Source organism: Vulpes vulpes, chromosome 2, assembly GCF_048418805.1.
Source record: "Vulpes vulpes isolate BD-2025 chromosome 2, VulVul3, whole genome shotgun sequence".
NCBI classification, from domain to species: Eukaryota; Metazoa; Chordata; class Mammalia; order Carnivora; family Canidae; genus Vulpes; species Vulpes vulpes.
In genome coordinates, this window is record NC_132781.1 from 101,902,123 (window position 1) to 101,924,423 (window position 22,301).

At 39.7% G+C, this 22,301-nt stretch overlaps 1 protein-coding gene across 2 annotated transcripts in view; it reads left to right on the forward strand.

Moving 5' to 3' along the window:
- The window catches only part of APBB1IP (amyloid beta precursor protein binding family B member 1 interacting protein), a 99,958-nt gene that overhangs the window by 45,490 nt on the left and 32,167 nt on the right, over positions 1-22,301 (forward strand). For both annotated transcript variants that reach the window (XM_026013671.2, XM_072742076.1), the window contains exons 4-7: positions 2,011-2,303; positions 4,820-4,897; positions 10,435-10,594; positions 11,755-11,876. In XM_026013671.2, the coding sequence (XP_025869456.1) occupies positions 2,011-2,303; positions 4,820-4,897; positions 10,435-10,594; positions 11,755-11,876 (653 nt within the window). The remainder of the gene's footprint in view (positions 1-2,010; positions 2,304-4,819; positions 4,898-10,434; positions 10,595-11,754; positions 11,877-22,301) is intronic.

Consider the following 22,301-nt stretch of genomic DNA (forward strand, 5'->3'; position numbering starts at 1 on the left):
AATATATCAACATAGTAATGTTGAAGTGCAGTAACAAGAAACTCATGTCATTGAGATAAGATATATACATGTGGCACAATTTGGGTATAGGACCAAACTATTAAAAAGTATTGATATGTGCTGAAAATTAAGTGTGTTGGGAATCAGAAAAGAAATAAGTTTCTTACTGTCTTCACATTGCTAAAATGAGTTAAAAATATTTTTCCCAAAGTCATTCAGAGAATTAGTGACAGAGTTCTGAATAGAATCCACTTCATTCTTATTCCCCAATTTTATAAAGATACAGTTAGGATTATGATTTGCTTTGGAAGTTGTTAATATGAGAATTATTATGGGAAATTTGTCCCTAAGATTTTAATAAAAGATTAAAATCATTTGCTTAGATGGCAGCAGTCACATGTGAATGTGCCTTATTTGTTCTACATATATTTTCTCTGAAAATTTTTAATTTTTTTTTTTAATTTTTATTTATTTATGATAGTCACACAGAGAGAGAGAGAGAGAGAGGCAGAGACACAGGCAGAGGGAGAAGCAGGCTCCATGCACCGGGAGCCCGACGTGGGATTCGATCCCGGGTCTCCAGGATCGCGCCCTGGGCCAAAGGCAGGCGCCAAACCGCTGCGCCACCCAGGGATCCCTGAAAATTTTTAAATTAATTTAATTTTATGAAGAAGTTATTTGCAAAAATGGCTTAGAAGATGATGAATCCTTCTTACGCAGATAGGAGATCCAGACCTTAGTCCAAGTGCTGTGCACTAGAACTGTTAGCAGGAGTACAATATGCTACATGGTGTTTATTGTGATGCTATTTGGCAATAAATCTTTCACAAAGCCTCATGCTTCTTGCTCATTAGGCTGCATTTCCTTGTTCTAGTACATCCTACACACAGCAGGTGAATCCTTTTCTTCGTGGATCCCTTCCGTCCTGCCCATGTTGTGTTCATTACCTTTGCCATCCAGGGAATGCCTGATCACCAGAGCACTCTGCTGACACCATTCACTGACATCACTTCCCTTAGGCCTCATCTCTGTCAGCTTTCAGGATCACATGTCCAATGGCCTATCACACGTGGAAGAAATTCCAATGAGAATTGTCCTCCCCCCCCCCCACCGAAAGTCTACATCTGCCCTTTTTTTTAAAGTCAACTCTTAGCTCACCATCTTACAAAGTCTTTACCACTTAACCCCAATTTTTAAAAATTATATTTTGCTTCAGCCTCCTTAGTGCTTTATTTCCTGCTGTTTATCATTAATTTCCCTCTTCTCTGAATGTAAGAGTTTCTGTAGTTGGAGGTATGCCTACAGAAGCTCTATCCTTACCATAAGTCTCAAAGCATATTAAACTCCAGTTGATTGAAACCTACTTTCTCCCAAGTATATTTATCAGTGGTGCTTCTGGAAGAAACTCCCTTTCCATCTGTTTCCAACATCTCCCCTCCCCTGCTTTTCTAAATCTCTCAGATCTTGCACCAGAATATACAAGAATTCCTACTTAGGCAGTTAATGATGTGCTTGGATCTGACTTTATAGCTAAACTGTGAGGGTACACATTTTTCTCCTTTTATTTTTTTTGGGGGGTGAGGGATTCAGCTTTGTTGAGATATAATTGACAAATAAAATTAAGACATTTAAAGTGTACAGCGTGATGACTTGATATGTATATCCCAGGTGAAAGGATTTCCTCCATCGAGTTAATTAACACATCCATCACCTCACATATTTACCCTCTTTGGTATTGTTGAGAACGTTTAAGTTCTACTCCCTGGGCAAATTTCAATTATACAATAATGTTATCAACCATAATCACCACGTTAGATAAATTAGATCCTCAGACCTTATTCATCTTTATCACTGAAAGTTTATACCCTTTCACCAACCTCTCCCTATTTCCCCACCCCTTCCCTAGCCCCTGACAACCACCACCCAAATATCACTCTTAAAAATGACCTTATTTTAGTTTTTCCAAGTATAAATTATTGTTTTGATCATTAACATGATTTTCCCCATCAGAGTCCTTAAATGCACTGGAAGATCAAGATTTAGATGCTCTTATGGCGGATCTGGTGGCAGACATAAGCGAAGCTGAGCAGAGAACAATCCAAGCACAGAAAGAGTCCTCTCAGAATCAGCATCATCCAGCATCCGTAGAGGTACCAGATTTCAGTGGAGCAGCTGCTCTTAGTTATGGAGCAAATGTCACTGCAATTAGTGTTAGCCAATATGAGGATGACTTACCACCTCCGCCAGCTGATCCCATGTTAAACCTTCCTCTGCCACCACCGCCTCCTGAACCTCTATCTCAGGTAAGTGAGTAGGGCAAAGATGGCAGGATCTTAAAAAAAATAAGGATACCGAGTACATTCATTGCAAAGCCAGAGTCCTCCATAAAAAGACACATTGGTGTGTATAAAGAACATACTGGGGCCATATTCAGGAGTTATTATACCTTGGCTAAAATGTATACAATGCTCCCTAATAATACTCAACCTTTTGGGGTAATGTTTTATTAACTTGACATGAACTGTGGAACCAATATATACATGTGTGTGTCCCTGGTGCTAGCCCAGTGCATAAAGTATTGAAAGCATTCTTTATGTAATTCTGAATTGAATTAAATGGAATTTTGTTGAATATGTCAACTCTGTTCAGTAGGGCAAAGATACTATGAATCATTTGTAGTGTAGTAGTTGAGTGGGGCAGGAGTAGGAGTGTTCTAGAGCAAGCAGGTGATGAGTGCTCAGTATTAATGAATTTCTGAACCCTGGGAAGATACACATCTGGGAAATTCATATCACCATTATTTGGAACATTAACCTATAATGTGTCTCTCATAAAAGTAAAAGGAGCACTTTTAAGGATTTTTCTTACAGTAAGCCACTTGAAAAATATTTTAAAGTAAAAACCCAGCTCTATTTCCTGTAGCTTCCTCATTTGTTGTACTGTGTGATGATGATCAGTATTCATAAATATGGCCCTAGTAACCCTAAAAGTTCCTACAATGCCTTTTGAATGAATGAATATTAAATATAAATCAAGTGTTAAGTCATACTCTATCATGCTCATTGTTCTAGTGTGTATTTATTGTAGAAATATTATTTGAAAATTAGTGACCCATGTAGAGCAGAGGCTTTTATTCCCCAGCTTTATTTTATAATTGACATATAACACTATGTAAGTTTAGGGTGTATCATGTTATGATTCGGTACAGATATATACTGCAATATGATTACCCTAATATGATTAGTCACACCTCTATCACTTCACACTACCTTTGTGTGTATATGCATGCACACATGCACATGTATATGGTGAGAACACTTAAAATCTACTCTCTTAGCAACTTTCAAGTACACAATATAGTACTGTTAACTATAGTAACCGTGCTGTACATCATTAGATTCCCAGAACCTACTTGTCTTATAACTAGAAGTTTGTACCCTTTGACCAACATCCCCCCATTTCCTCACCTACTCCCAAATTCTGGCAACCACCATTCTACTCTTTCTATTTCTATGAGTTCAACTTTTTTAGATTCCATATACAAGTGCAATCATATGGCATCTGTCTTTCCCTGACTTATTTCACTTAGCATAAACCCTTTGGGTCCACCCATGTTGTTGCACACGGCAAGATTTCATTCTTTTTTATGGCAAATAATATTCCATTGTATATATACCACATTTTCTTTATCTATTCATCCATCAGCAATACTTAGTCTGTTTCTATGTCTTGGCTATTATGAATAATGCTGCAGTGAACATAGGAATGCCAATCTCTTCAAAATAATGATTTCATTTTCTTTGGATATATACCCAGAAGTGGAATTTTTAGATCATAGGCTGTTTCTATTTTTAGTTTTTTGAGGCACATTCATACTGTTTTCCATAACAACTCCACCAATTTGCAGTCCTACCAACAGTGCACAGGGGTTCTCTTTTCTCCACTTCCTCCCCAACACTCGTTCTCTCTTGTCTCTGACAACAGACATTCTAAAGAGCAAAGGCTCTTAACATAATGTCCATGAAGTTTTCAAGGAGGCCATGATTTCCTGAAAGTATATGCAAAGTTGAATACACATGTAAAGCTTTATGGGCTTCATGGCTTTCGACATATTCCTAAAGGGGTTTGTGCCTCCAAAAAAAAAAATTAACAATTACTAGTGTGAGAGGATATATGTCTGCTTTCAGGTAATTAGCATGTAACCAGAACAGCTCATTTCCTCATCATTGTAAATTGGTATGAAGGCCTTAATAATCTTATTCTTGGAATATTTACTTACAAGTATCAAAGGACTTTTGGGCTTATAAAATATTTCACTCTCTTTTCTGCCTACTCATATGTTTGTCAGTGTTTTCTTGGTGAATTATAAGTTTAAGTTTGAGTCTAAGTCTTAACTTTTGGGAAGTACCCCCTTAGGACTCAAATAAAAAGCTAAGAAAAATTCCAGAAAACACTAGCTGATCCAGAAGAATGTGTATAATTTCTTAGAGTATTTAAATCCCTTGAGACCCACCAACAGATTCCTCAGGTTAGACCCCACTCAGAGATTTTTGTGGACTCCATATGCGAGGCTTGTTTAGAGTCATCATTTTATCTTAGAAATTAGCGCTTCTAAAATACAAAAGATGACTGCCTTCTACATCTCTGGGCTGAAGATTTTTATTACAGTCATTTAAATTCTGAAAATCAAACGTGAAATTTGGTGCCTCTGAACCCAGCCTTTTGTCAACATAAAGCAACTAAGATGTTTGCCATGGCTTGGGTACTTTCTCACTGCTCTTCTCTAGTGGACTGTGTCGAATGTCTTGCTGTTTTACAGGAAGAAGAAGCAGCTCAAGCCAAGGCTGATAAAATTAAGCTAGCATTGGAAAAACTGAAAGAGGCCAAGGTCAAGAAGGTAAACTGTGAATCATTTTTATGTGGGACAGTTAAATTAATAACATGGTATTATACTTAATGATAAAAAAAAATAAAATAAAATTTTGAGTAGTGTTTTCCAAATAGTTGTAATTTTTTTTAAATTTTAGGACAAAGATAATTACATAGTTATTCTTTCTGTGACATCAGTTAGCTTATTTCTGACTAATTAATCAGAACCTATGTTGATGTAAATGTGGAAGCTTCCAAGTTTCTGCTCCCAGGGCTCCTTCCCCTGGGGGCACCCTCTTGGGTTCTGCTCAGCTGCATTGTAATCACCACAAGTGGCACTACCTCCTGGACCCGCCTTAACTGGGTCAGAGCTCAGCCTCCATTGACCTTGCTAATAAGCATGTCCATGATTGCTTTTGTGCCATTTTCTTACCCCTGAGGCAGCTTTCAGCCCTGCTGCCCGCCCTAGATGTCCTGGTCATCTCCAGAGATCCCAATGTTTGGGCTAGTGCTCTGGGTTCAACGTCGCATAAATTTTGAGTTACCTGCCTAATCCTATTTTTCCAATAATCCTGCAATTTCACTGAGTTGTTTTCTGTAGACTTTCCAGAAACACATATTATAACAGAAACACATGTATTTAACCTTAGTAGAATAGAAGCACTTACCTTATAGCAATTAGGTGTTGATAATAGTTAATTTGGTTACTTAGGAGAAAGACGAAATAGTCTTATTTCAGTTCCTGAAGCATATGCTATGTCTGAGACCACTTAAGAACTTTTTACTTCTAGTTAGGGGAAAAACATTAGACTCTATGTTCCTATAGCACCTCCCATGATTCCTTGAATGAAGGTGTTCAATACATGTTGAATGATATTCAGTAAATAGTCCTCAACTGTCCCTGGATTCAGACTTTCAAGGTTCATCTATGAGAGTCTTCCTAGATCAGTTTGATCCTGTTCATTCTAAACATGCATGAAGTTTTTTTACCATTATCCTCCCCTGTTCTCTACATGCAAGAACATGTCCCCCACCACCTACCCCATTCTCACTATCTGGTGTCACCACTGCTCTTCCAACACTCCAGGTATGCCCTGACCTCAAGACCTTTGCACTTTATGGTACCCAGTCTCAAAAGTTCTTCCCCAGATTCCAGTGGGTTTTCTCTGTTTCTCCCCTAGGTCTGGTCACCTGCTCAATAAAGCCTTCTCTATCTGACATTATGCACACACCCACAATACCCCTCCTTCTTCCCTACTTTCTTTTTTCCCTCAGTACTCATCACCAGCCAACATAATATCCACTCTACTGTTTATCATGTTTATGTTTATTGCCTACATCCCCTCTCTACCCCCACAGAAGTTCTTCCAGGGATTTTTGTGTTTTCATCTCTGGTGCAGCCCCAGTTCAAAGAGCTGGGTTTACAGAGATAAACCAGGTCAGGTCCCTGCCTATGTAGAATTAAATTCTAGCAGGGGAGCAAGTGTTAGGAAGAAAATAAAGCTGAAAAAAGTGATGGAGAGTGCCCAAGTCACTTCTAGATGGACCTCATGATGGGGGAAGCCTCCCTGAGGAGGCAGTACCCTGAGCAGGACTGTGTGGCCATTGCTCAGAGAGCCATTGAGTAGGAGGGAGAGTAAAGAGGACTTGAGGTCAGAGAGGCAGGCCAGGCCACTCAGCCTCACAGGCCCAAGAAAGAGTCTGGAATTTAAGTTCATTGGGAAGCCACTTGAGGGTTTTTAAATCGGGGATAATATCTGGTTTTTAAAGATCATCTCAGCTGCTGTGTGGGAAATGGATTGTAGGGGAAAGGATCACAATCAGAGTGGCCCATTCTACAGCCCACTCTGGCACAGCAGCTCACTGTCCATCATTGTGGGCTGCACTGGGTCAATGACTTTACCTGTCAGATAAAAACACAAAGAGAAATGAGTAAAAAGAAAATTCATAGTTACTTAAACTATTTTAAACCACTGTATTGTTTATAAAAAGGGGGCCACACTGGCTGTATTTTCAGAGGGGAAGTGAAAAGAGAAGTTGATTGTTAAATAAAAAGGTAGGACAACTAGCTGAGTTGATCTGCTTCAACTAGAGGTTAAGAGGCGGGTAGGAGAATGGCAGCTGTTTCCTGCAATGTATCAGAAAGCCAGAGAACTTCTCCATAACTTAGGTGGGTGAATTGTAGCAGTAAACACTAAGCAGAGCCTGTATTGACTCAACAAAGAAGATGTAAAACAGAAGACACCCTGATCAGTGGGAAAGGAGAGAAAATTAAGAAGCCATGTTGTATATTTGGTCTGATTTCAGACACTCCAAACATATCCCTTAAAACAAAAGCCTTTAAGCACAGAACATTAAGAGAATAACTAAGATGTGCTCATACATAATCTGCAACGTGGAAATCAAGTCTCTTTGAAGTACTTTGACCTCAAGTACTCTGTGGGGCATTGACATCATTTTGGATTGCAAGTGATGAACACAGCTTAATGTGACTAAGCTTTTGGAACTGGAAACTTGTTAATTTCATATGTTCATTTGCTTTAAAGCTCTGTGACACAGGAGAACAATCTCCTAACTGAATTTTAGCACGGAAGCAAAAAATATATATTATAAAGGATTTAGGGCTAGGATATTTTTTATTTAACAACTTGCAAAAGAAAAAGAAGAAATTTTAAAAACCATACAGTCTTTACTGTAACAGATTAAGAAGGGGAGGTTTTTTCCATGCTGAAATCATTCTACCCTCTATCAAACAGTGTAAATATGAAAAGCACTCTGCTTGCTAAATCACATAACTGGGATCTAGCAATATTATGTGTTGGTGTAGCTACTCTTCAGCTTGTAAATGTTATAGAAGCTGTGAAGAATAGTAAATATAATTTCTTCTTGCTAAAAGTCACCAGCCTTCTCTTGCTTTTTTAATTTTCTAAGTTCTATAATTGTAGACATTCATAACTACATGTGGATTAAATTTAGTTTGCAGTTTCTGCCAAAAAAATAAAAGAACAACTTTCATCACTGTCAAATTATGTGGTTTTTTCCTCTATGTAAAAACAAAACAAAACAAAAACAAAATATGTTTTATTTTCTCAGGATCCCTATGCAGAAATGAAATGTGGTCAAACATTGTTACATTTTTGCGTCAGGGAGATTGTCTTCTCAATCCTAACATTGGCAGTGTTTCTTAGGACACGTAGCCTCTCTACAGCAGTAATTCTCAGCAGAGAACAGTGACTATGCCTTCCACACACAGAAAATAAATCCTAGGAAAGCATCCTATTCAAGGGATTTTCTGTTTTTCTGGCAACCCTCCATGCTTCATTTCTCAGGTCAGATGAGTGTATCTTTGACATTGTGGCACATTTTAAATACATGAAAAGACAAACCTATAAAAAACAACAATCCAACAAGAGGTTTCTGGGGTATAGATTTTACAGGTTTTCAAGGGAGAAAAAAGTATTCTACAGACAAGGCTGGAATAAAGGTCTAATTTGAATGATCCTGGGGAGAAGAAATGCACTTTTACTGCCCTGATGTCTGTGTGCACACTCTCAGTGTGCAGGTGTTGAGAAGAGAAGGCATATAGAGTGCTTCAATTTGTGGTTCCTGCAGGCCCCTCACCCAGATTTCTATCTACACCCACACCCTCAGTCTGTCTTCCATATCTCTGTGTAACAATCCACAGAAACTGCACTCTTCATTCTGTTCACTACAGAATGTTTTCTTTTTTTTTTTTAACATTTTATTTATTTAATTCATGAGAGACACAGAGAGAGAGAGAGAGAGAGAGGCACAGACCAGACAGAGGAGAAGCAGGCTCCATGCAGGGAAACCGATATGGGACTCTGTCTCGAGACTCCAGGATCAGGCCCTGGGCCGAAGGCAGGTGCCAAACCGCTGAGCCACCCAGGTGTACCCCAGAATATTTCCAAAAGTGTGCGTTAGGTTCTGAGCCCCTAAGAAAGTGCCCCTCCTGTCCCACTTCCACATAATCTGATCTTGAAAACATTCTGATTACGTGGGAGTGGGACAGGAGGGGCACTTTCTCAGGGGCTCAGAACCTAATGCACACTTTTGGGGAGGAAGAAATATCAGTAGTCTGGCCTCTCCAGGCCTTTGTCCCCTTGTTTGATAATGGTAAGTCTCACGTGTGAGTAACCAGCACCAACCATGGGCCAACAGGATAGGCAGAACTTGTCTTTAGCTGTTTCACACTTCTCTTTTCAAGTTAGAATAGAAATTTAAGCAAGAGTATTATCAAGTGGTTCTGGTTGGCGACGTTTCCAGGCATTCTCTGCTGGTGTGTGTAGTGTGTTGAGTTTGCAGGCACCGCAGGCTGATGGTCAGTGAGGGCAGTGTTGTCTGGAAAGGGAAAGGCCTTGCATTCAAAGATAGACTCTTAACTTGATTGACTCTAACTAAAGCTACTTCCCACTTAATTAGGTAGGATCAGTGATCTTAGTAAAGAATAAGAGCACAAGTCTTCCCAGAAGGAGTCGTAGAAAATCTTCCCTTAACATACATGTGTAGTAAATTGAGACTTAGTGGGCACATTTCCAGTGTTCCTTTTAAAGACTAAATAGATGGCCCCATTATAACCTGTAGCACTCATAAATAACAACTACTATAATCAGAAATGCACTACAAATACACAGGTGTCAAAGAAAATCCAAACTCTGGCTGTATTATTTCATGAATTAATTCTATTGTATTACATCAAAATCATGGTCTCTCTGGGGAGGGAGGAGTCAGAAGGTGTAATAACTTTGCCAAATTGCCCAGAAGAAAACAGTAAAGTCCTATGTCCTTACTGAATATGAGTAAATTCTGCTCCCATCAAACCCTGCAGATCTGTATTGGGATAAATACCAATTTGATGGTAAAATCAGTGCTGGAGAATATTTTTTTAATGAAATGAAAAGTAAGCTTGATCACTGATTTGCCTGTGTGCCTTCATAATAGCTAGTTTCTCTGTCTTCATTCATTTTGCCTAATCCACCTCTAATCTCAAACATACTCTGCTGTGACACAGCCTATTTGCCCCCGTAAGCATGCTGTGTCACTTGCACTGCTGACCTTCAAGAGAATTGTAGATTAACCAGCATTGTTAATCTAAGTGTATCTTAGAACCCTTGGGTTGCATGAAATATGACTCAACTTCAGCTAAGCAAAAGAGAAGAATCTATTATAGATACACTTTCAATCAAATGCTTCTGGGCTCCAGTATAAATCTGAATAAGTAAGTGCCAGGAAGATGTTATGAAAGCAGGAAGCCATCACTTTGATTCTGTTTTCTCTTTCACCAGAATGTGGAGTGCCTGAAGGCTGGCAAGGACTTGATTATGTGTGGTTTGTTTTGTTCTGTTTTTGTTTTTGTGAATTGGTTTCTCTGCCTCTGTATTCTTAATGCCTTAGACAAGTACTGAGCATATCAGTTCATATTGAGTGACTTTGCAGGACACACTCTTACTTATTCACAGAAACAATAGCAGCTTTGAAATCTTCATCTTCGTGACCTTCTCCAGTTGCTGAAATTTACTGGCTGCTCTATGGCTTTATCCTCAGCTTGTTGTCAAGGTACATATGAATGATAACAGCACTAAGTCATTAATGGTGGATGAGCGGCAATCGGCCCGAGATGTTCTAGACAACCTTTTTGAGAAAACCCATTGTGACTGCAACGTAGACTGGTGTCTTTATGAAATCTACCCAGAACTACAAATTGGTAAGTCCCATCCCTAGTGATAAACTACTCCAAAAACCTGTGGGTTTCCTTTACGATGGGTTTGTTTCTTATTAAGAAGAATTTGGTTCAAGGCTCTCAAGACTTCCCATAAATCACTCTCCTCTTATGTCACATTCAGTGCTTGCCTCCTCATTTCTCTGTGAAGAAACTTGGATTGTAGCAAGTAACCACACCTTGGGGCATGTCAGCATTATTACTGCCACTTCTCTAGTGGTCCCATAAGGAAGAGAAAGTGACAGGATGATACCTCTTACTGCATGCTTAGTAAACTGTGCAAACCGGGGTGGAGGGTGGGGGGGCTTGTATATCTGTCAGCTAATATATCTTTAGAGTTTCCTTCTTTAAACTATACTGTAACTCTGTCATACATCAATGTTTCCCCTTCTACCATCCCCACTCATTTTATCTAGTTGAAGAGGCTCAGTCCCAAAGAGCAAAGGACAGTTGGTAGAAATTGATGGAGAGGGAAAAAAAAGTAAAAAAGCAATTAAAGAAATATTCTTTTTACTTCTCATTGTCAAAATCACTTGGAACAGTTTTTTTTTCTCTCAGGAGAGCTTGATGGAATCCAGAATTGCCTGCCTTAGAAGCTTTCAGTGAATTTTTTTTTCTGGAGGAAAAGGTCTATATTGAAACAACCTCTTGAAGGATTTTTTTTTTAACTCCCTGAGTCAAAGAGAGAGATGAAAAGCCTTCCTTTATGTTTACGTTTGGCTCAGATATGCATATATTGTTTTTAGAGTCTTTGGGGTAATATTTTAGAGAATATGTCACATGTCTCACAGCTTCATTCAGAGTTGTTTAGTCAATTATTGCTTCATGGTCCTTTTTATGAATAAGATGTCTACCTCCATCTGGACTATTTAAAGTAAAAAATGCTAAGAGAAAAGTGAAGTGACTGGCTATTGTCACAATATTGTATGTTCATCTGCTGTACTCTTTTATGGAAAATAAGTTGAAGACCTGGCACTGAAGAAGAAACATAATAGGAGTGTTACAGGGTGGCATTATGTAAGAATGAAGAATTTCTAAAAACCAATGAGAGGTAGAAAGCATTGTGTTTAATTCAATACTAGCTTATTTCTCTGTTGGAAACCCTAATGTCTTGAGTCCGAAAGAATGCTTTCTTGTTTCATCAGAAAGGATTTTTGAAGACCATGAAAATGTTATTGAAGTCTTGTCAGACTGGACAAGAGACACAGAAAATAAAGTGCTGTTTTTGGAGAAAGAGGAAAAATATGCTGTATTTAAGAACCCCCAGGTAAGATAACTTGTATATAGTTAAACCACATAAAGTATGGAGGATATTTTTTTAGTCTTACCTGTGTACTAACAAACATCATTCATTGTCTCACAAAATAATGCAAATTTATTCCTTTCAGAAAACACAAACCCAATTCTTATATCATATGTAAACTAATAGATCCTTGAAAGATTTAAACAGAAAACAAACCAATTTGTTTCTTTGGATTCAGTGTCCAAAGCATATCTGTCTGTTGACTAATCCTCTTCTTCTGTCCTTATTTCCATTTGGCTACATTAATTCAGTATACCGTGTTGCATTAAGAGTCATTAATGCTTCATGTTTTAAAGACATTGCTTTTTGTTGTTGCTAATATTTGGTGCTTATTGATGCTGGAATAATTAAAGAGAGCACCTAGAAAATGTCTGGTTTATTATGATTTAATTCTACAAACAGGCCACATAATAAAAAACATTGTTCTCCATATTTGAAAAGGCTTCCTTCAAGTCATATGTACAAGGATGTTACAGAAGTGTAGACCTTTTCCCACGGTGGCCTCTAGCCAACTGTAATTACATGAGGGTCATTAAGACTTTTTTGGAAGTCAAAGAATGTTAGACACAGATGAGATTGTTGGGGACATCCAGACACCTTTATATTTTACAGGTTAAAAAAAAAACAAGTCCTGGGGTGCCTGGGTGACTGTCAGTTAAGCATCCAACTGTTGATTTCAGCTCAGGTCATGATCTCAGGGTCCTGGGACCGAGCCCCCGCTTTGGGCTTTGTGCTCAGCAGGGTGTCTGCTTGAGAATTCTCTCTCCCTCTCTCTTGGCTTCTCCCCCTGCTGCTGCTCACTCTCTAAAATAAATAATTTTAAAAAAAGACCCATATCACTAGAGGCAAAAATAGAAGGATACTCTTAGCTTTCTCATGAGAAAAATACTCTTTCCTCTACACTGTGCTTTTTTGTAGAGTCTTCTCTAGGTTTTGTGGTGGCACACTACAACAAAGAAATTAAATACTATTGTCTTTGACAAATATTGAACAGTAAAAGTATGGTTGGCCCTGAACGCTTAGTGGGGTGGGGAGGGAATTTAAGGGTGCCAATCACCCATGTGGTTGAAAATCTGTGTATGCGGGGATCCCTGGGTGGCTCAGCGGTTTAGCACCTGCCTTCAGCTCAGGGCATGATCCTAGAGTCCCGGGATCGAGTCCCACATCGGGCTTCTGGCATGGAGCCTGCTTCTCCCTCTGCCTGTGTCTCTGCCTCTCTCTCTCTCTCTCTCTCTCTCTCAGTCTCTCTGTCTTTCATGAATGAGTAAATAAAATCTTTTTTAAAAAAAGAAAAGAATCTTTAAAAAAAAAAAGAAAATCTGTGTATAACTTCTCACTCCTCAGAAACTTAATTACTAATAGCTTACTCTTGACTGAGAAGCCTTACCAATAACATAAACAGTCAATTAACACATATTTTGTATGTTATGTATTATACAGTGTGTTCTGACAATAAAAAAGGTAGAGAAAAAACATTATTAAGAATATCATAAGGAAGAGAAAATATTTTTATAGTACTGTATTTTTTTAAAAATCTGTATATAAATGGACTATGCAGTTCAAACCTGAGTTGTTCAGGGATCAACTGTACAAAATTTTCAAAGCATAACTACCTTCAGTGGCATGCTTTAATGCCTATATTAGTTAGGGTACCATCTCAGCTTCTGTAACAAGGAGACTTCCCACAATCAGTGGCTCGAACCACCTAGAAGATTGATTCTTCCTCACATACCAGTCCAGGCATAAGTGGATAAATGTAGTAGGAGGCCATGCCATCCTCAACAGGTGGCTTCTATCTCAGTGCCCAAGGCAGCTTTTCTGCTTGGCCATCTTCCAGTCCTTAGGGAGAGAAGAAAGAACCAGGGAAGTATACAACCAGACTTCTTATTGGAAAGACCTAGAAATGACACTTTTATTTCTGCCTCCATCCCATTGGTTAGAACTTAGTCACATGGTAATATTGAGCTACACAAGGAGCTGACAAATGCTATCTCTATCTGAACAACCATACACATAACTAAATTTGGTAGTTACATCCAGAGTTACCACTTTGTATGATTCCTCCACAAAGAACCTTTCACATTGAGTCTATAAAAAATGGTGCCCAGGAGTTATGTCACATGGCTATAGTATTGTATTAACCAAGAGGAGGAAGAGGAGAATGAATATCAGTGAATCTGCAGGTTGCTGTGGCATCTAATGAATCAGTGCACAAAACACAACTATATGCTATGAATTTTTACAAAGTGCACATCCCATTTAACCACCACCCATGTCGAGGAGTGGTATGCCAGCAGACTCACTTATGCCCGTGATCCCCATTACCAAGAGAATCATGATTTGGACCTCTCTGGCCTTGGTTTTTCCTGCTTTTGAACTTTATATAAAACAGAATCATACCATAATACTCTTTGGTGTTTACCTTCATTCATGTTGTTGCATACGGCAGTGCATAGTTTGTTCTTTTCCTTTGGCATTTAGTATTCCATTGTGTGATTGTATCAAAATAAGTTTATCTGTTGTATTATTGATGGACATTTGTTTCTAGTTCAGGGCTTTAACAAGTAATGCTATTGAAGACATTCTTGTACCTGTCTTTTGTTGAATATATGTAGACTTTTTTCTTGTATATATGCCTACAAATACCATTGCTGGATCATAGGTGATGCACATATTTAACCTTAGGAGAAAGTGCCAAGCAGTTTTCCAAAGTGATTGCATGATTTGCCTTTGTTAGTATTGTATGAGAATTTCTGTCATTCCAAATCATTGCCAGCCCTTGGTGTTGCCATTAAAAAAAAAAAAAAAAGTTATACTGTATGAATGTGTAGTGGTATCTCCTTTGGTTTTAAGTAGAATTTTTTATTGCCAATGATTTGACTACCTTTTTAAATGTCTATTATCCATGTAAATATTTCCATTTCTATGAGGTACCCGTTCAGATCCTCTCCCATGATTCTCAGCCTCTCACCAGGGAGAAAATATGGCTCTCAGAATGTCTCAGCACCTCTTTGTGGTTCCTTTCTCTCTTGGATTTTGGCCCTTTGAGTGCTGGTTGCCTTCATAGCTCTCCAAAGCCTTCGCACAGATGGCTTTTGTGGAGCTTTGGTCTAACTACAAGCTACTCTATCATAGGAGGAAGCAGAAATCCTCCTGCTGAATTTTTCTGAATAATAATATGTTCTTAAAAACCAAATAAGTGGATTGTTCTAATTTACAATCACATTTAAAGACCATAATGGAAGTGGAAGCATTTCTGAAGCTGCTAATTTTAGGTATTTCCATTTTCTCAGTGTTTGGTTGGATAATCTATCTTCTGATTAGTGCTCTGTGTGAATAACTACTACTACTTCAGCATGCTAACCTTAGGGCTCTCTCCTTGTTCTTGAAGTAGACTGTGACCTTTCCTATGTTGATATCATGGCTCCTAAAAAGGGAGGCCTCGTAATTTTGAAATATCTGCAGTCCCTTTGTAAAAGCTACATATTGAGACCCTTTGATAGTTTTTAAGAGAAACAACTTTTTAAGTTTACACCAAAAGAATAACAAATTGTAGTAGGGAAGAGTATTTCTGGAGAAACTTTCTTCTGGAAACACAGCCTGTAGATTCTTTTGCTTAATTGTCTTAGATTTTGTCCTCAAGCAGTGTCTCAAGCAGTTGATTCAAAAATCCAAATACATCCTGTATTTCGCTTGGGTTGTTAGTTATTTTTCAAATGTAATTGTCAACACTTACATGTGGTGGCAAATCCCAGAACAGAGTAGTACGTAATGGATACCTGCTTCCACTCACTAGTCAGAGCAACATCTGTGAGCCTACAGCATGATCATCAGGCCCAGCTGGATTAGGGTGCTGACTAGGAACTATTTCAAGAGTTAGAGTGGCACCTGGGTGGCTCAGTCAGTCAAGCATCTGCCTTCAGCTTAGGTTATGATCCTAGGGTGCTGGGATCAAGCCCTGCATCAGGCTCCCTGTTCAGCGAGCATCTGCTTCTGCCTTTCTATCTCCCTCTGCTTCTCCCCTTGCTTGTGCTCACACACATATATTCTCTTTCTCAAATAAATGAAATCCTTAAAAAAAGAGTTAGTTAGAAACTGTGTGTGAAGAAAGATATTTAACCAGAAATTATAAAAGGAAAAGACAGACTGTTCTTCCCAAAAGGTTTCAGAATATTGAGTATCTTTCTCATGTTGACTTATATGATGAGGCTTTAGTAGAATTCACTCCATTTGCTTAGATTTAGCAAACGTTGTAGAGTATCTGTTTACATGTATAACCTGTGCTATTTATGGAGGATACAAAAATGAAGATAATCTTTGCTCTTCCAGCTTTAACATGAGAGTGGCATAGGACAGAGACTGTGGCATGGTGCTGTCTTAAGATTAAGTCCTAGTGCACAAGGTGCTACTGATAGTGCAGAAGAGCTTTCGTGAAGATATATGCTGAGAGTTTTAGTTTTGAAATTACTATATTAGTTCATAATACCCAAGGTTAGAAGAGCAATGAAACTAGGAACTGGGGAGTCCGTTAACCCCTCAGTCCCAACTCTAAGGAAAAAATGCCCTCTGCACAGATGCAAAGAGAGTGCAGCTCAAGGCAAACCACAGATTTTTGCCTGCTGACAGATACTGACTAAAGAGCAATCTTGCCCTGATTTAGGGTGAATTAAAAGGAAAAACCAACATTGTGTTTATGACAGAATACTGTAGGACCTGTCAGAAAATAGCATGTAAAAGACCTTCTAGACAATAAATCAATACAATTAATAAACTTAGGATTCAGAAAAAAATTGTGGAAAATTGTTATCTTCAGTAGAAGGTGGTGATATATGGTCCAAATAAACCAGAAGAAAAGGCAACAAAATAAGTGTTAAAGAAAAGAGGATGGGAGGGCAAAGAAGGGAAGTGGGAAGTGAGAATCGGATCTGGAAAGCTGTGAGATGAGATGGAGCACCAGCTTCTGTGGAGCACAGGGAGGGCAGGGAAATTTACCTGGAGAAACTGATGCCCAAGCAATCACCTGGTAAACTTGTAGGAATTAGTCAGGGGAAGAGTAGAGTGGAAGCGACAACTCTAAGCAATAGGTGTGTGAAGAGTCCAGGAAGAAAAAAGGATGTGCATTTAGGTCACGGGAAATAGTTATATGGCTGGACCATGGAGAGTGAGGGTAGAGACAAAGAGTGACGGTGCATTCAGATAAACTGGTGGGAAAGAAACTTGTCAAAATACTATATTGATTAAAATAAAAAACAAGTCAGAAATGAATGTTTCCAGTCACAGTTCATGCAGTCATAATTGTATGGGATTCATTTAAAATGCATTTTCAGGAAAGTTAGTTTTCAGCATTTGGTTATTTTTAAAAATCCAATTGCAACGACCACTGCCTACTTTTCTTTTATATTAGACTGCATTTCCTTGCCACAGTGTGATCCAACTTTGCTATCATGACTGAAGCTGTTGCATGGAGTGTGCCCTACTCTTTACAGGTGCACAAAGCTGATGTTTAAGCTTCAATCTTGCAGATAAATGATTCGTGGTGAATCACGATGAGTGAAATGCCATCTGCAGAAGGTTATGATATGACAGAAGGTTCTACAATCACTGATAATAATCATGGGTACTATTCATTATATTCAGAGTCTGGAGTGTTTTATTCCTGCCATCTCAGTGCTTGACAGAGCTGGTGGAAGCCTGACCCCAGGGGCACCTACCATTCCTCAACTAGGTCCTTGTCTTCCTGGCTGGGAGCAGGGAAGTGGCCAGGGGCATCAAGCAACAGCTTTACATACATACACTTCACTCATCCATATTTCACCCAAACCCAGAACTTTAGGAATAGATGCCAAATAAGCAAAATTGGCTGGGAATGAAATAAAGAGAAGAAACTTGGAAAAGTCTGACAAATGGCCCCACAGTCTTAAAGATAGATAAAAACCTAAGCACTACTAAATACTGAGAGTGCATTAGAACCAGTAAAACCTATTGTTGACATCCAGGATCTTTTTTAAGATTTTATTTTATTTGTTTGAGAGACTATGTGCACGAGCAGAGGTGGAGGGAGAATCACACTCCCCACTGAGCAGGGAGCGCAATGTGGGGCTGGATCCCAGAACCCTGCGATCATGACCTGAGAAGAATGAAGGCAGATGCTTAACTGACTGAGCCACCCAGGCACCCCACATCCAGAGTTTTTCAACACTAGTTCAAGTAGATGCAAATAATGCAATGAGCAATGAGCAATATATTATGAACATTTAAAAAAATATCCAATGGAGTCTAAATACAGTTTCAGGGGATGCCTGAGTGGCTCAGTGGTTTAGTGCCTGCATTTGGCTCAGGGCGTGGTCCTGGAGTCCTGGGATCAAGTCCCACATCGGGCTCCCTGCATGGAGCCTGCTTCTCCCTCTGCCTGTGTCTCTGCTTCTCTCTCTCATGAATAAATAAATAAAATCTTAAAAAAAAATACAGTTTCAGGCAATTTGATTTCCCACCAGCATCTGTGTAAGCAGCACATGAATAGCTTTTTTTTTTTAATAGACTTTATTTTCTGGAACAGTTTTCAGTTCATGGTAAAATTGAGAAAATTCTTATACGCTCTCTACACATAGATGGCCTCCCCCACTATTAACATCCCCCACCACAGTGATGTATTTGTTATAGTCATTGAACCTTCATTGATACACCATTATCATCCAAGTCCATAGTTTACATTAAGGTGTGGTGTTGTACAATAAGCTTTTTTTTAACATTAGGGAAATTTTAATTGTTCCTTGTTTTTCCCCTTGAACTATTCCCATTCCATTTTCTCCACAACGGTTTCTCCTACTGTAATGTATTTTTATGTTTATAATTCTCTAATTGATCTCTCTCATACTTCTTTTCGACAAACTGTTTATAAATTGATATGTACTCTTTTTTAAAAAGATTATATTTATTTATTCATGAGAGACACAGAGAGAGGCAGAGACATAGGCTGAGGGAGAAGCAGGCTTTCTGCCAGGAGCCCAATGTGGGACTCCATCCCAGGACCCTGGGATCACAACCCGAGCTGAAGGCAGATGCTCAACCACTGAGCCACGCATCCCGATACGTAATCTTTTATATCCTGTCATTGTAAGGCACATAAGTGTTAAAAAGTTACACAGTTGGTTAAAACAATTTCAAAACATTAAAGTTATAAATATTGATATTAAGCCTAAAAAGGAAAAATCTGGGGGGAAAGATCTCTTAATGAGATAAATAGATGAAACGTTTTTCCCCTCTGATTAGTCCTAGGATAAAGGGATGAATGTTCAGCATCAATTATATTGCTGTTTTTTATTTCTATAGAAGTTAAGTACTTTTTATAGATATCAGTGGTGAGAAACCTTGTTCACATAAATGAGTGGATGAGAACAGAAGAGCTTTGTGAGAGCAATCCCATCCTGTTTCTTGAATTCCTTCCAAGTTATCTGTCGCTGAAGAATCAAGGATGATTCTTTTCATACACCACCTGACAGGATGATTGGGTGCTTTCCATTGTGTAGAAGCAGGGTTAGAAAGCATTTGACTTCCAAAAAAGATTTGTTTTCAGTGGTGAGTCTTTCCCTCTCACAACACTCGTGTTTCAAGTTATCCCTTTGCTTAGAGCCTTTGAGCTTCCCACGCAGGGCAGTGAGATTCTGTGTAGCTGTGAGGTGTACCTTTCTTGTGTGTGAAGTAAGGAAGAGGCCTTCCATTCACAGGCAGATCCGCTTTGGAGAAGAGTACACATTGAAGTTTAGGATGTGAAGACCGATGCCCGAGTACCCTTAGAGGAGCTTCAGTACATTCCCCAAGGGGGACACAGTTTAAAGGTCCCCGGTCTTGAGTGATGGCTCAGGCTCCCCCACAGTTAACTGTCTCCCTGCTTCTGAATCTGTCACAACTCTTATAAAATAACAATCTGTGTCATTTTCATCTTCAACAATTAGGAGGCTCAAGGAGGGTGGGTACCATTGAACTTCTTGTCAACCAGTAGGGACACTTAGCTAATGGTAGCTATTGAAGCATATATCATAACTGGGTGCCTCCAGCAGGGGGGTCTTCCAGTTCTTGGATCAGAGACAGCCTCCCTAAGGAAGCAATGTTTCTCATGTTCACCAAGGGAATCAAGATGAGGGAGAGAGAGGCAGGAGGGGAGATTCTAAGCCATAGTGTAGGATTATTGAGGCCCAGAATCAAGCCCTGTTCAAGGAGTAGAAAGGCCCACTGAGGCTGCTGTGGAGAATGGGGACAACAGTGTGCAAGGCCAAGTTGATGGACCTGCCACACCGTGCTGAGGGTTTTCAGTTTCATGAACATGGCATTTTCTGTTCAAACTTGTCTTCTACAAAACTGCCTCTTTCTGGAAGGCAGTCTCATGTTGTGGCCAGACTGTGGATCCTAAAATCAGACAGGTGGGATTTGAATCCTGACTCCATTGCTTGTTAGCTGTGGGCCCTGGAGCAAATCATATAACTTCACCAAGTCTCTATTTTTTTTGTCTGAAAATGGAGATAATTTGTTTTTATAAGTGTGTGGTGAGAATTAAAGGCTATCATCCACACAAGGTTAATAATTATCATTATTTTAGTTTGCTTCATTGTAGAGAATAGTCTAGAGAAAAAAAAGAAATGGAGGCAATTGGGAGGATGGTAGCAACTCTCCAGAAGGCATCTGCAGTGCTCTTGGATTAGGGTGATCACAGTGCAGGCAGGCCAGACTTGGTGTGGGACAGTGGTGCTCTATCTCAGAAGTTTGGAGCAGGGACTCAAAGAAGTGTGAATAGGAGTCTAACCTCAGGCTACCTAAAGTTGTTCAGGACAAATTAAGGGGATAAGGATTTAATCCCTAGCTTCCCCAGGATGCCAAGCATTTGTTCAAGAATGACCAGCAAATATTTCTTGAGCATCCCTGGAATAAAGCCAGGGAAGGAGACAGTAGGTGAGATGCAAGGCCAGGAGCTATCTGCTGGATGTAATAGGCAGAAGGAACAGAAGTATCTAGGAACTACTGTGAAAATAATAGTAGTAACCAGCATTCTTAAGAAAGTGAAGTCCATGCAGAGGACAAATGAATGACCTGGGGACATTCTGCTTGGCTGGGTGCCTGGGGGCATGAGGTCAGTAGTCAGTGAAGTACAGCCAGGATACTGTAGGCTGTGGAAGGGTGTTTAGCCCTGTATCCTAAGGACTGAGACAGAGTTTCCAAGATGGGCACCTGTTCTAGCCCAGGGCCCAGGGTGTGTAGCTCATGGGCAGGAAAATCCAGGATGAGGAAAAGAAGAGATTATGTTCTACTCATTAACAACTGTGGCTGCCCTATAGCTGAGAAAGTTTCCCAGGGCTTTAAGTATCCCAGAAAATTAAGCACCTTGTCAAAGAAGGTCTAAAGAAATTCTTTTATATTTCTATTTTGCATTTCAAGTAGCCCTGATGACTAGAAGAGAATAAAAGGATGGGTTGGTAATGTGGAATCCCACAGGGAGTGGAGGACAGGCCTCTGTGCAAACCCACTCCCAATATTTATTAGGGCCTGGGGCAATTGTAGATTGAAGGCTTATATACCGTATATCTGTATATTTAAAGTTCTAAATCAAATTAATAAGCAGTTAAATGTGTTCTGTCCTCCCACCTTATTGCCTTCATAATGACCTAAGAGTTTAGACTTAGTATTCTTAGATTTCTTTGATTTCTGTGCAAGATGGTGTCTTGGAACTGCTCGTGACCAACCCCTAGACTTCCCCCCTCCATCCATCCCATCCATCCTGAGCCATGGTAGCCTTGCATGCATGGTGTGGATGTTCCAGCCCAAAGAGCAGGCTCCATACAACCCATCACTCCCTTGCAAAAAGCTGCCCCTTGGCCACCCTCTGGCCTAGGATGCACATGCTAGCAGTGCCATAAACCTGCAGGAGAATGAATATAGGGCAGAGTCTCCGGGCCATTTAGTCAGGGAATTCCAAGGTCCTGGGTGTGTGGAGTGTGGACTGAAATGTAGGGGGTCATTGGCTCCAGGTGGGCATATCCCATTGGCCCTATAGACTTGTCACCCTGTGAGTAGGGGAGTGGCTGGGTGAGTGTCAGAGCAGAGACCTTCTAAAGAGTGGAGTCAGGGCAGGGACCCCTCTTGCCCAAGGTGGTACTGCTTATTTTGGGTAAAGTAGTTTGGGACACCTACTATCCTTTTTTTAAGATTTTTAAAATTTACTTATTGGTGAGAAAGAGCACGCAAGAGGGAGGAGTAGAGGGAGAGGGAGAAACACTCCACGCCAAGTGGGGAATCCAACATGGACCTCAGCCTCAGGACCCTGGGATCATGACCTGAGCCAAAGTATATCGCTTCACCAACTTCACTGACTGAGCCATCCAGAAGCCTGAGGACACTTGC